This window comes from Onychomys torridus, chromosome 14 (assembly GCF_903995425.1).
Source record: "Onychomys torridus chromosome 14, mOncTor1.1, whole genome shotgun sequence".
NCBI classification, from domain to species: Eukaryota; Metazoa; Chordata; class Mammalia; order Rodentia; family Cricetidae; genus Onychomys; species Onychomys torridus.
Window position 1 is genome coordinate 35,303,595 of NC_050456.1, and position 16,122 is coordinate 35,319,716.

The 16,122-nt window shown below is 35.5% G+C and overlaps 1 protein-coding gene across 3 annotated transcripts in view; it reads right to left on the minus strand.

Annotated features, from left to right (window-relative positions):
- The window catches only part of Mdga2 (MAM domain containing glycosylphosphatidylinositol anchor 2), an 818,335-nt gene that overhangs the window by 275,763 nt on the left and 526,450 nt on the right, over positions 1 to 16,122 (minus strand). For all 3 annotated transcript variants that reach the window (XR_004946565.1, XR_004946564.1, XM_036206646.1), the window contains exon 6: positions 4,441 to 4,710. Coding sequence is in view for 1 of the 3 variants with exons in the window: in XM_036206646.1 (XP_036062539.1) it covers positions 4,441 to 4,710 (270 nt within the window). In the remaining 2 variants the exon portion in view is untranslated. The remainder of the gene's footprint in view (positions 1 to 4,440; positions 4,711 to 16,122) is intronic.

The following is a 16,122-nucleotide window of genomic DNA, read 5'->3' on the forward strand; positions in this document are numbered from 1 at the left end:
GGATCGATATTAAATGTTTCCACTAGGTAGATGTGAATGTCCCATAAAATAACTTCATCTCAGTGTTTATTTGGATGCCACTAGGAGAGAGAGAGAGAGAGAGAGAGAGAGAGAGAGAGAGAGAGAGAGAGAGAGATCATTTGAAATAATGGGATGTTCAAGATCGTTGCATATTAATGGACTCTTTAAAGCTCATCAGAGGACACATTTTTCTTTCAATTTTATTTTCATGTATGAATTGTACAAATTATTACATATGGTACATACTCATAACACTTTGGTCATATTTATACCTCTGTTTACCCTTTTGTATCCCTTCTTCCATCTTCCCCATCTTTCCTTCCACATTCCTCACAGACTTCTCAATGCCTACAGATGTATATATTATATAGGAAAAGTATCTCTTGAGACTACTTATGCTGTATAAGGACAAAAGAAGTATTCTTTGTAATGATGGCCTTTATTATGAAGGTATGATAAAAGGGATGGTAGAGATGGGAATAGAGAATTAACAAATGAAAAGAATTAAAGTTAACCATACTTCACCTTCTTTCCTCACTGCATGTTTCTAGTCCCAAATGTACCTAAACTAGGTCAAAGGAAGCACACCTAGAGTTTATGTTTTTTTGGATCATATATACATATGTGATTTGAATGCACTGTATCACATTTAAAAATCCCACAATACACTAAAATATGCCGAGAATTTCTTGACAATGTTATTACCCATGCTCCTTCAACAGTGACTTAATCATGACAGAAGTGAGGATATTTCTAAACCTAGTGAATCACAACAGAAAACTTCAGATGGAAATAATACATTATCTAGTAGCAGTATGGAATGCATTGAGCTCAGCCACCCTGGATGAGATTAGGAATCAACATAATTTTCTTTTCACACTTATCAGGCAACTGCTTCTTGCTTCACTTAGGAAAATGTGCCTCAATCACTGTAAAAATTTTAAAGTTCATATGAGAAGCATTTCTGGCTTAGTCATAAATCTCCTATTCAGATTGTAAACCATGAAATTCATATTCAGCTTGAGATTGCTGTATTTATGGAATGAGATATTGCATACAGAAAACAATATATGTAAATCACACATATATCTTACTTTAAAAAGTTTTTATTTTTAAGGAAAGGTCTTGTTCCTGATTTTAGTTGAAATGGTAGAGTAGTGGTGGCACAAATGTTATGGGAGGAGCTAATCACTTATTTATTGGATTTAAGGTCCACTTCATGAGCTGGAACATATACCTGTCACTGATATGCTAAAGGGAACAAGAACCTGAGACTAGATAGATTATGAGCATAGGGGAAAACCTAATTCTATTATTCCGCTAAAGGAATATGGCAATAAATTGTCTCCTTAGGACATATTGTTATACCTATAGATAAGTGCTTTGATCAAGTGCTTATCATTGAAGCTTCTTCCTGTAGTAAGTGGAAATTAACACAGAGACTCACAACTGGACAATGTGTGGAGAGTGAAAGATGTTCGAACACTCAGTTTATTGCAGGGTGTCTTCATCAAACCCCTGTGCTCAGGCTCAGGGATCTGTGTAGAAAAGGAGGCAGAAGGTTCTTAGAGCCATGGCAACAATGTCTTCTAGACACAACAGGGTTATTGTTGAACTCTCAGAGTCTGTGGCAGCATACATAGGGACTGCACAAGACTAAGCTGGATGGGTCCAAACACTGAGAAGGGGAAGTTAACATGGAGTCCCATGCTTAACCAAGAAAATATTTTGCAATTGATGCCCACCAGCAAAAGGAAAACCAATTTCACCAATGGAGTGTCACTGAATATTTCAACCACATTCAAGGGTAGACCCATGCCAAAAAGTAGTTGGCCAACACAAAATGACCTATTTACTGATCTATCTATCATCTATCTATCTATCTATTTATCTATCTATCTATCTATCTATCTATTTCCAGTGTTGTAAGCATTTGTTTCATTTTTATTTGTTTGGAATTTTAATTTTGTCTTACTGGTTTTTGATGTTTGATTTCCTTTTTTGTGATGGGTGGCATTAAGTTGGGTCAGTAGGAATGTGAGGAGAAAGTGGAGGAGTTGGGGAACAGGACACATATGATCAAAATATCTTGTATGAAAAACTTTTAGATAAAAAAGGAAAAGATCAAAGAAAGAGTTCAGACATGTTTCTGAAGTTTCATTCCTCTTTGAACACTATTCTCTTCTTCTGTTATGTAGACACTCACAGACAGAAATGCTGATTTTTTTTTTAGAACAGTATATGTTGATCTGCCTATGGATTCCCATTTAGGTAGAATTAAGTCCAACATTCTGCATTTTGCCTCATCTGTGATACAGGGAGACTGAGACCCTATAGCGGTCTACACATTTAGAAGACCAGAAAATAACTGATTGAAAAGAAATAGTGAAATAAAATCTTGTTCTTTACACTTGTTTTCTTGCCCTTGGACAGAAGACAGATATATGGAATTATTGTAGTATTCTCCCCAGATTAATTTAGCATCCATTAGGATATTATTATATTCAGTAATATTATTCAGTATATTACACAAAACCTTAATTTGCTGATTATTTGAATGTCACTACTGAGAAGTCCCACTGGTAAGATAATATGATTATGCAAATATCCATTTTAGAAAAATTAAAGGAAGGAAAAGAAATTGTACATCCAATCAATAATTTTTGAGGCTTTACTTCATTCATATTACTTGTGTAAAATTTGGAAAGTTTCCTTTGGAATGCTGAAAACTAGAGGCAGAAAGTATTGTTGTGCATTTACCCTTTCTGGAGGATGCCTGAAAAACACAGACATTTTGCCTGCCCTTGGATTCAGTATTATAAATTACTCTACTCTGTAAACTAGATCGAACTTGTCACTTTTTCTCAAGTGAACTTGTTTCTTTGATAAAACAATATAATAAGGTTTTCACTATTGGATCTGTGCACTTCAGGCAATGTGTTGTTGCAATGCTTTCTACAGCAAGATTTGACAGACTATTTCACATCTCCTTGATAATACAAGCATTTTAAAAGCAAACAGAAACAAACAAACCAACAGAGAATAAATACTGTCTACTGTACACCTTTTCCCTATTTCTTTCATTTTTAAACAGTTGATGTAACATGGATGATAGACTTTGGTTCTTCAACATAACAGACCCTAAAAAGAATTTCATTTTGACATTAATAATAATCAACTCAGGATTATTGGGTCTAAGGTTTTTAATCCTATGAAGAAGCATTATGATAGTTTTATTGGTTCTACTTCATTTTATCAAGATGCCTAAAGTGATGGTTTAATACATCTCACTGTTACTGACTATACTATGGCCAACAATTCTTCAACTGAGGGCATGAGCCATAGTGTTTGTGTTTACACTATAATAATTTACATTCATTTTTTAAAAGTATAATTTGTCAAGGAGAATACTTTCAACAATTTGTACATTGACACACTGAGCTGGGATGACTGAAATCACTACAATAATCCACAAAACGACTATACATTAATGTCAATGGACTCAATTATGTTTCACTCACATAATAATATGCGTTGTGCAAAGGGTCTTCTTGGTCTTGTGGATATCTCTATTAACCTGAAAGGCATCATTGTCCGTTTCTACCCCTACCCAGTACCATGTTAGGTTACTATGACACAAAGAACATAAGTTCTCTTTGAAGTCCTTCTTAACTCCTTTATCTCCTCCAATAGTAGGGCTACATATACCATCAACATATTATCTGGTAGCCACCACACCAGTCTCCCTGCTCCTGCTAGTTTAGGGACTCATATTTTGCTCTAGACCCCCAAATAAACTTTGTGGTTTTTTTTATGACTTTCCCAAGTCTTTTTCATTGAGGTCTCCCCAAACCTTACTCAACTGAGTATGAATGTCTTTATAAATTTCTTAATAACCTCAGTGAAAAAGAGTTGAGAATAGTTTTAAAATATTTATATCTACCTTTAGTGCTTTTCAAATCACATTCTGCAATTATCACTATATTTTTTACTCAGTATATGTAATGTAAGTAGAGTCTTTTAAGTATGAGAACATATCTAAATCTCTATACATCAAAATGTAAAGTCTTATAAATGGAGTTCTATAAATATTGACAAATCATAAAGCTGATAAATTCATTAAATGTCTAAACTGACATATGCTCTGTGTATATTTTATGTTTATGTAACACTTCATTAATTATGTTTTACCAATAATATATTTTAAGTACAAGTCCATACTTCATTGTAAGTATGTTGTAAATTTCTTTCATGTAAATTAAATATCATTAAATTTAAGATTTTCAGATTCTAGTTCTGATGACATACTATCTGATTTTTATAAACAATTTCTCAATATTTTGCATATGAAGTCAATATTTGAGAAAATAATTTTAAATTAAACATGACAGTATTTATTTCCCCTGCAGATGAACTTACCTCTCACAATGATGTTGGTGGACTTTTTTGCAGGATTTCCCACATTATTATTGGCAATGCAGCTGTAAGTACCAGCATCATCTGAGGTGATGGCAGGTATGGTCAACGTCCCACCATTCAAAACAATCTTCTCAGGCAGAGTCCCAAAAGATCTGACCCAGGTGAGAGAGGGTGTTGGCTCTCCTCCCGTTGTAACACACACTAATGTTATGGCCTCTCCAGGATTTACAACTATAGGATCATCCACCAAAAGCTTAATTGATGGGGATGCTGAAAGACAAAAGACATACATTTAGTGAGATACGCTGCTACTAAAAATCAACAGCAGGTTTTATACTCATCCATTTGAGCAATTAAAACTAAATGTTGTTCTTTTTAATTATTCTTTTCTTTTTGGTTTTTTCAAGACAGGGTTTCTCTGTGTAGCTTTGGAGCCCATCCTGGATCTTGCTCTGTAGACCAGGCTGCCCTCAAACTAACAGAGATCTGCCTGCCTCTGCCTCCCACATGCTGGGATTAATACTACCACTGCCCGGCAAATGTTGTTCTTTTTATCAAAAACAAAGTGTACTGTTCAAACTTTAGCCAGATGTAATACTTCTGTACTTCACACAAGCAGTATAAATGTAAGGAGTATTATTAAATATTTTGAATAATTGATTTAGATTAATTAAATAAATGAAGGGGTATTTTGAGGTGAGTTCCTCAGAATTGAAACATTCATTCCCTCTTGGGATATCTCCAGACTTAGGAAATTAACCAAACCCATGAGGTTCAGAAAACTCATGAAACTCACAAGAATCTTGAAGCTTCTCCAAGACACTTTACAAGGTCCCTTCCCAACCACGTATGGCCTGGAATCTGTGCTCAACATTCCATCAATTCAGCCTTTACTAGTGGTCACCCACACCAAGTGTTGCTCACAGTAGTGCAGCTGTTTTTACATCACCTGGGCCTCTGTCAGTTACCCCAGAACATGCATGGCTTCTTTGCTAGACTTGAGTAATTTCTATGGACTGTTGTCACCGCTCTAACTGAGGTGAGCACTCATTTGTTCATGGCACCCTAGGAAAAGTCACACAAGAATATGCAAACATTCACTTCCCTGAATTATTGTCCTGAATAATTATTGTCCACTAGAATAACAAAATTGACAGAAGTTGTCAAGCATAGCATCCACTTCTCCTGAGTGTGAAGCTACTTTTCCTCTTATTTGTAGTTAGTTGTTCAGTCCTTGTGTTTTCGTGGTGTGGATGGCCAACCCTTTCATTCTTGGATTAATCAAGGATGAAATCATCAGTTTTTCAACCTGAATTTATCCAAGTAAGAGAGAGCATAAATCATCACAGTCTTATCACCCAGCCAGATCTTACTGTTATTCTTCAGGTATAGGCTCATAGCATGTGTACATATGTATTCAAAGAATGTGACTTAGGAGATACCCTTAGTCAGAATGGTTTAGGTTCTAAGTTCTCACAAACACAGTTATAAAATTCAGAAAGAAACAATCACAAATGGCCCAGCAAAAATACTGAGACTACCACTTCATTTATGGTTTAATGGCAAAATTCCCACAGTGAAAAGTAAGTCTTTTGAAATCCTCAAGTTAAAAAGTACAAAAATACTCTTAACCACTGAGCCATCTTTCCAGCCCAAGATTTATTTATTTATTATGTATACAATGTTCTGCCTGCATATATGGCTGCAGGCCAGAAGAGGGCACCAGATATCATTACAGATGGTTGTGAGCCACCATGTATTGAACTCAGGACCTTTGGAAGAGCAGTCAGTAATAAGGGTTGGGGATTTAGCTCAATGGTAGAGTGCTTGCCTAGCAACCGCAAGGCCCTGGGTTCGATCCTCAGCTCAAAAACAAGAAACCAAAAAGTACAAAAATACACATTCATTCAATTAAAAATAATCACCTTTCCACCACACTCAAATAACATTCAGAGACCCAGACCTATCCTTAGTGCATGAGCTGGCTGTTTGGAACCTTGGGCTTACACACTTTGCTCAGCCTGGAAGGAGGGGACTGGACCTGCTTGTACTGAATCCACCAGGTTTAAATGAATCCCCAGGAGAGTCTTGGCCCTGGAGGAGATGGGAATGGAGGGGAGGGGCTGGGGGGAAGGTGGGGGGGGGGGCGAGAGGGGAACGCAAGGCTGATGTGTAAAATTAAAACACAAATATAATAAGTAAAAAAAGGAGAAAGAAGTTTTAACAAGAAAGAGAAAAACATGATGTTGAATGGATAGGGAGGTGGAGATGGTCAAAGGAAAGTAAGTGGATGTGCAAGACATTTCATATGAAAACGTAATTAATAAAAATATTTAAGTTGTGAAAAAAATATTACATTCCTACAGGGCATATCCTACTTATAGCACAGTGTAAGTATACACAACACTTTCATAAACAGAAGTAGAGAATAGGTATTTTATTGATGTTCAAGTCCATATGTTCAGTAATATTTTATGACAAAGTGAAAGCTATATTATATGTAATATATATGTATATATACTTATATACAAAGAAAAAATAAGACTGTTCAATTTCATTATGTTAATTTAAAAATTGTTAAGCTCAGCTTAGAGATGCAGTTTAGAATTAAAACTCATTCGTTTGTTTTTTCATAAAACCCATCTTGCTTTAGAGAAAGAAAGAAAGGGAAGAATAGGGCAATAACTCCATGTTAAGGATTCATGAGAGAGACAGGGAGTCTCTATGGCATTTTCAAACATCCTTGTTGCCTCCTGGCTCTTCTAACATCATTAAAATAGCATGGGAATTTTCAAAATGTCACAACATCAGCTCCTCTGATGTGCTGACATTAAAGTATAAAGATTTATTATTAAAAAGATGTTGGGAAATGCACATAGAAAGGTGATATGCCTAAGTCACCACAGTTGGGGAGAAAACAAAGTATATCAAAGAATTATTAAATATTAAGCTAAAGAATGGAAGATGTCACTAATTAAATCTTCTAAAATATGAATTGTACTCAATTATTAATATATTACTATCAAGAGGCCAAAGGAATACTTACTGAGGTAAACAGCATAAACCTAGAATGTTTTAGTTAAAATAAAATTATAGAAATCCTAACATTTGTATCATACTAACAATGTTTAATGTGCTTTATATCACATTTTAATTAAAGTAAATGAGACCAAGTCAAGTTTACTTCGGTATATTAAGAATACAGAAACACTGAAATTTACATTAAGTAGAAGAATATTTGCCTATATAAAAGGATTATATGGGGCTAACAATCTGAAGCCTTAATAATATTCAAATATATTTATTATATAAATCTCAAGAAGATTACAGGGTGGAACTTTTGACATATGTGCATTAGCATGTAAGATTTAGTTAACTATCTTGTTATAATTATAAGGCTTTGTTTAAGAATGGCATGTGATTCTTAGAGTACAAATGGAATCAATCATGTTCAAGAGAGAGTATAGATAGTCATTTAATATAGGAAAATCAATTTTTTACTATCAAATTTTAAAGACTTTCAAATGGAATGGCTCACTGGTTAATTAGAGATTATATACAAAGATTCTGAGTGAGGTTCTGCCTTTCATATTTTATTTCAGTTAGATACAACCTGACTATTTAACCCAGGAATTAACTCTCTCACTGTGCTGCCAAATGGGCATGTAACTCATCAGCTTTATTCTTCTGAGGGCTGGGATTATAAGGAACTATCACTATACCTGACTTTAGTTTCAAAAATCACATGTTAATTTTGTGTGTGTGTGTGTGTGTGTGTGTGTGTGTGTGTGTGTGTGTGTGTGTGTTTATTTTGCAGGTCAGTGTATGTGTATGCGGACGATGGCCACAATAAAATGCCCAGAGGACAACTCCAGGTAGTTATTTCTCTCCTTTTACCATGTGGGACTTCAGAATTGAACTCAGGTTGTCAGGTCAGTGGCAAGTGCTTTTTCTTGCTGAATCATGCAGCTAGCCCTAGATTTTCATTTTTTCATCTTTCAAGTCACTTTTGTGGTTGAGGCCTTCGTGGCTTTAGGGATAGATCTAACTGGGGCAATGGAGGATGAAGAAACAATAGACAAACACACAGAAGAGAGGAATTGAATGAGCTGTACTCTCTGATAGAGATGCATTGATAGCAGCTTGGAAACCCAGTGTGTTTATTATATATGGCATGAAAGAAGAGAAGGCCAGGCCATCATCCAGAAGGAGAAAGCTGTGATTGATAGTTTCTGCATACAATGGTTTTAGCTAAAGGTCAAAACTTCTTAATCAACTCCCATACTTAGATCAGGGAAAGGCTTTGCCATTCCTCTGAGTCAGACCTGGAAAAGGATTTTCCATTCCAATGGGTCTGACACTAGGGTCCTTGACATGGCTGTGCTCATCAGTTTTGACACATTCAGTCAAAACTTCATTAGCTCTCAACATATTGCATAGTATTTTTTAACTTACAAATGAAGTATTTCAACCATAATTCAGTCCTACCATTGACTTTTCTGGAGTATGATGTGATAGTTATGCAGAGACCTGACTGTGGACTTGGGCAAGTTCTTTCACTTCTGGGTGCCTCTTTTTTGACATTGTTAAAGTAGAGGACAAACTATCTTTTGATTTTATATATATATATATATATATATATATATATATATATATATATATATATATATATATATATCCTTATTTTGACAACTACTACTGAAAGAGATGAACTAAGTAGTGTTTTCTGTTGTCATTCATTTTATTTCTACCTCATGGTTTAGCTGTAGCCATAGTGTGGATGCTAAGAGACAAAATGTGATAAACTGATTGTTTTGATTACATGTAGCAGGGATATTTTAGGATCATTTTGAGTTTTTGAATGTCCTGTACCATAGCTCGCTCACAAAACATATTACAAGTCATTCATTTTGAGCAACAAGAACCTATATTACTCTTATTTTGCAATATTATTAGTGAATTAAACTCACTATATTTCAATATTCATTTTCATTGGACTGTTCAAAGCTCAGATATAGTTCATGCTTGTCTTGCAGACATGTGCTGTTCTTCAGTACTATCCTGTACCTACCCCACCACCTTGAGGTCATGCATCTTGAGGGTTCTCTCCTGTGTTTATGTAAGTATCCAGGAAATGAAGACAGATAAAGTCCACCAAACTAAACCATGAACCTCCCTGAGTGTTAGGTATAAGTTACCACATGTATTGGCTGAGGCAGCCACTGACACACACATCCATAGCTAGGCAATAGAGGTAGAGCCTTGTAATTCTAGCAAGTCAGTGTTGGAAGTAAGAGAACTAGGAGTTCAAGGTCATTTTCAGCTACACAGAGAGTTGGAGGCTAGCCTGGGCTCTAAGGGACCTTATCTCAAAACAGACAAACAAACAAAATAAACTATGACCTCTTTTGTAAGACAGAGGACATATATTTCATTTCTTCCTCTTAACATGTCATGTATATTACTTTGCTTCATTTTAAAAAGCAATAAATAAACACAAAAGTCTGAATGAGAACAGAGAAAAACTGAATAGGACAGCATGGAATTATTCCTTGAGATGTTAACAGAAGTGGAAGTTAGAAGTTATCATAAAGGAAAGAAACCAGACACAGAAAGGCATAAGGTATGATCTCATTGATAGAGAAGTGAAGAATTGACTTAATAGAATAAAAAGTAAATGAGTTATCATTGGAGACTAGAAAGAATGAAGCAGATGGAAGAGATTTGAATAGCATGTTCCCAAATACAATCAAATAAGGACTGAATTCCAGGGCCCTACAGTACAGTGTGGTGACAACACCCATATCGTATACATCACACTTCGTTATACACTTTTAGATGACCCAGATAGAGAAACCTGAAGCTTCTCAGCACAAACATACAATAAATATTTAAGAAGAGAGAAATAATAATTACTTTGATTTAATCATCACAGGCTGTAAAATGTGTAGAATTAAGTCTACACCAAATAAATATGTGTTATTACTATACTTCAAATAAAGAAACATCAATGTGGAACACATAAACAAAGGAAATCCTTCAAATAAAGGTAAATATTTACATTAGCAAATATTGCCAATATCCTTGTATGAGAAAAAAAAACCACAGTTTGTGTCTAAGGGCACATTGACCCTTCACACATTAAAGACAGAGGGAAATGACCTCTACAACAGATTCCCCACCTTAAGGATCAGGAATGTGCTATTTCTTACAACATAAAGGCTCATTTTGTTCCCTTATATTTTTCTATCCACACTTTCTTCTTATCCCTGGTGATCTTAGAGCAAAACCTTCTATTCCTTATAAACATGGCTTAAATGACTTTATAATATCTTTCTATGTAGCTCCTGCTAAGCACTCTGGATCCTTAGAGCTTCTCAGGTATTCACTGGGTTCCCCAATCTCCTATGCTGACAATTAATATTGCAGACTCCAAGCTGTTTCAAAGCCCAAGTTTCACTATCTGCAGCAAAAAATTTAAGCCATTCATTATAAATTGACACAAGAGTGTTCTAATGCACATGAAAATAATTGCAGCTACACTGTCATGTATAGATAGTCTTTCTGTACTCAGTGTTTATATCTGACTATGGTGCCAGTCAAGATGACAGGCCGATAATGTGCCAGCACTTAATGATAAAAGGTAGTTATCACAGTTACAGAGCCTTGAATCCTCTTTCAGTATGAGGATAATGGTATTGTAGCATGCATTATGTGCTCCTTGACAGAAATAGTATGGATGATATACAGGTAAATGAGAGATAGATGATATATAAATATATATGTAAAGATAGATGCATAGATAGATAGATAATAGAGATAGATGCATAGATGAATGGATAGATAGATGCATAGATAGATGATAGATAGATAGATAGATAGATAGATAGATAGATAGATAGATAGATGATGGACAGATGATAAATGTATGATAAATGTTATAGAGATTGATGAATAATATATAGAATCATAGATGAATAATAGGTGATAAATAGGTAGATAGGTGATAGATAGATGATATATGATAAATACTTCATCACAAAGAGATTAACAATAGAAGAATAAGAAACAAAGACCAAGAGAAATGAGGAACGATAAGAATAACTGCAGGAGGAAAGGCAGGAAGAGAAGAAAAAGAGGATAAGGAAAGAGGAACAGATGAGAAAGATAAAGAAGAAGAGAAGGGGGAAAGATAATGTGGTTTATATATGTCTCTCACAGAGTTATATGGTGGCCTTGGTCTTCAGCTGATGCTGCTATATGTAGTGGCTTTGGAAATTTTAGGAGCTGGTGCAGAGCTGAAGAAGAAGGTGACTTGGAAGTTGTAACTGGGATGGGGCATTCTTGAGGTTTATCTCAGTCCTTATCTTGTCATAGATAATCCTCACCCTCTCCCTTCCCTTTCTCTTCCTGTTTGTCTTGATATGAGATGCTTTGCTCTGCTAGGCCCTTCTTACCACAATGGATTGAAACCTTGGAAACTGTGGGTTAAGATAAATCATCCTCCCCTTTGGGTGTTGGTTTCAGGAATTAAAATGATAAAAGTCTGACCAAAAAAAAAAATATCTGACAGACAGATAATAGCTGACAGACATGTAGATGAATAGATAACAGAGTTCAATCCTTGGAGAGCGGGAGGAGTTAAGAATGTTAAGAAAGAAAGAAGAGTAAAGAGAGGAAAGGTAAAGGGGGAGATGAGAAGAGAGACGAGGCCACAAAAGCTATAGTTCAATTTTCCAAAATTCTAGACTGTTCTGTTTGACACTGGGTCTTATAAACCTTAAGCCTGTTTTCTGATTCAGTAACTTGTTACGTTGAGCAGGGCTGTCTCTAAACTCTTGACTTTCCCACTTGCACATCACGGGCACTAGGTTACAGATGTGCACCACCATGGCCAACCAACATTTTAATCAAACTTCAGTATAGCATATCTGAGGATAGAAATTCTTCCCATATTCTTTTCAGCAATGTTTTCTTACTAAAGAGAAGTAATTCTTTCCCCTGCAATGATTAGGAGATACTTAGGAGGTCCATGGAAGGACGACTGGCCTGCTGACTGTCATATGCAAATCTTTTAACACTGGATAGTGCACAGCAAATGAGACTTTGTGTCCTTCCTCACGTTTGACAGTAATGAGTGTGGCTGACTCGAAGTCCAGGACACAGTATCCTCATGGCCCTGGGAAAGAACTCAAAGCTCCAAAATGACACCAGTGAAAGAGAGAGAACAGGTAGAACTGGAATCTCCTAGAAAGTAGGAAGGAGAACACTCTCAGGTGGATGCATCTGTCATAATTTTCAGATTGGGCTGAAAGTGTGGCTTAGTGGAAAAGTGCTTGCCTAGCATTTTTGAGGACTTGAGTTCAATCCTCAATAATTAAAACAAACAAACAAACAAAAAAACATAAAACAAAATTATCTTTAGAATACTCTTGGACTATAAGTTATAGTTAAGTTGGCTGAGATAAATTGCTAAAAATCATGGCACTATACATAGTTGAATAAAAATATAGAATTGTAAATAATAAAAAAATATTTATTAACCCTGAGATTATAATGAGATTTATGTCCATTCCAAATTTTAGCAACTCTGTCACTACTAAGATTGTCTGCCGAGATTAAGCAAAGATTTTGGACAAAATCTCAACAACTTAGTTTTAGTTGAATTAAAGTAGATTGAGTGAGGAAGAAAAAAGTAACTTCTTGGGTGTATTGTTTGTATTGCACCTATCAGTGGAGGAAAGCATGAAGGTAAACATTCCTTTAAAATCTGACACCACCACACAGTGCTACTCATCTCTATATTTTCATAAAATTTAGACTTCCATGGTCCTGGGGTATCAATATAAAAATAGAGCCTAGTTTGTCACCTGGACTACAATTTAAAGGCCACAAGCTGTTACTTATTACATACATGAATCAAATGTTTCAAGAGCGAAGTGTGTTTCCTTGGACAGAAGCAATTCAAGAATTAGAAAGTGAATTGATTCATAAGAAAATTGACAAGGAAGGAAAACACAGGTAAGAATTACTTGATAGAAATGTTCTCCCTGTTAGTATTTGCCTAACTTGAATCCTTCAAAATGGGTCCTGACAATCATTCTTGAGTGAGAACTGTAAGGAGTGTTGAGGAGGAAGAGAGAAACATTTACTAATCACATCTTGCACTGTAAACTTTCTTAGCAAAGTTCATATTAAGTACACAGTTAGGATGGATAAGGCATTATAGGTGGATGGGCAATATGAACAAAGGAATGTGTTTGGAATTACAGCAACTTTGAAAACCAGAAAGTAGTGTTGCTAGGTAGAAAAACTGAAGGATTTATGAACAAAACCAAAATTATCTTCTCTGTCCTCAGAAAGAGTGGATGGCAGCCATATTGTTTATGGAATGGTTTCACCAATGCTTCTTCCCAGAAGGGAAGAAACACATAGAAGAGGATAGAACAGAGTAAATTCCTGTGCATGATAAACAGTGGTTCTGGGCATTCTGAGGTCTGTTTACTGTAAGTGAAAATGTTGATATTATTTCTTATGATTAATGAAAACACATAGCTTCTTAACCAAGTTTACTCAGTTTGTAGATGCCACATACATCTCTTCTTGCTATTGGATCTCATTTGTTCAACAGTTTATGTAGACTTTAATCTGGAATGCTGGAAATCATTCCCTACTACTAAGACACCAAAGCTACAATGGGTGAATTAAAACCAGGCACTGTAAATTCACACTGTAACTCTGATGTGATGCTTTTAATGATGTTCAAAACTTCTGGGAGACTGATAGAAAGGTTAGGAAAGCCATTCAGATAGAGACAAGTTGGTGAAGAAGGGCATAGAGTGATATACTTGATGGTCAAGTGCAAGGACATCCTACTGTAGGATATTGAGAAATGTTAATAAAGGAGTAATTGGACACATGTTGGCTCTTCTGAACAAATGGGAGAAGAAAAAGAAGAAACACCAGATATGGGCATACATCTAGGAAGTAGTCTGTAAAAAGTTACTTGGGGCATATGTAAGTAAAATATCAAGATTCTTATGAACTTATTAAGGACAGAGGCCAGCTGTGTCTCACTGATTGTCTTTCAGGGTCTAGCACAGGTCCAAAAATGAGAGCTTTAATGTCTTAAGATAAAGCTATATTTGAACCTCAGCCTCTAATCCGAAGCTTAATTCTTTTCAAGTAAACAAAACTTAAAAAACACTCAAGATTTGTGTGTGATAGTGAGACATACTATGTTGGAGAAAATGTGGACACAAACGCATGTGCTATACATGTCTTTTTGAAAATATATTTGATATACACTTATTAATAAAAAGAAATGTTGCTTGAATTTAACTCTTCAAGCACTGCCATGTGTTTGCTAGTATGGGGGCATGAAACAAGCTTAACATTGGAAACATGTGTCCCATTTTATTAAAGTGGGAAAAGAATAAAAAATGCTTCCTTCTTGCAAAAAAAAAATAAGAAATCTGGGTGTATATGATCATATTTAAGTATACACACAGGAGATCATTAAGTTGTGTTTTAAAAAACAATCAATATGAAAAAAATCTGACCACAGAAAGTATGTCAACCCTCAGGAGAGTTTTAGAACAGAAGGCATCAGACTGGCTGTCTGTGAGTCACTGTTTCTGTGTACATTCAAAATCAACTAATAGCTCCATGAAGATTCTGTAGGAAGGATAAATAAAGACCATAGGGCGAGGCTCTGCTCTCAATCAAGAAATGGGTGTCAGAGTGAATGAGAATACAGTATGAATTAGCAAACCATAATAAATGTAGTCAGTTAGCTTCCTCTTTTTGTGTCTAACCTGATGTTTTTAAAGTGGTTGGAAAATATGCAAGGTGCTGACATCTGAGGCAAGCTTGTGTGTGGAGAGTCATGGCTGGAAACGATGGTTTTCTTGAATCCACTTAATGCAGTAAAATATCCACAGCCAATCATCAATGCCAATATTAACACCTAATGCCCTGAGAGGTCTTTATAAGCACAGAAGGGCATTATAAGGACAAACTTAAGTATTGCAAGTAGCTTCCTCTGATGGTCCACAGTCCTTTCCTGTCCTTTTCAGTAGGTAAGGTCTTGGTAGGCTTGGTGTCATTCAAGTCCAAAAGATAATCAAAAAACTTATGACAGCTAGCACTCACTGAGAGAAAGCTCAAGTTAAATATTTCCAGCTAAGACACTGGTGATGCATGAAAATAATTTGTTGTGCACAGAAGACATTGGGAATAGCAGAGTAGGACTATATTGCAAGAGTACATTCATCACAAGCATAGCAGGAACTCAATGTTTGTGTTACCTGGTGTTCACTTCCACTGTTGACCCATTTAGTAATTAAGCTATTAACTCATTGATTATGCTTAAATATCAATGTCCAGTCTTCATCATGATCTGTAGCTTTTACCCAGGTGACTGGTTTGATTCATTCTTTTCAGGAACAAGAAGGATTAAAATAGTCTCTCTTAAATTCTCACTGTTATCTTTTTACTGTGACATCTTTAGGAACAGACATCAAGGTGACAAGAACAATGCATGTTTGTTATTTATTGATATTTTTGTATAACAAACACTCAAAAGAGGATATAACAAAGAATTAAGTGGTTAATGATGTTATCATAACTAAAAGAATTAGAGACCTGAGTCAGGTGAGAAAGCACACACTTGTATTCATA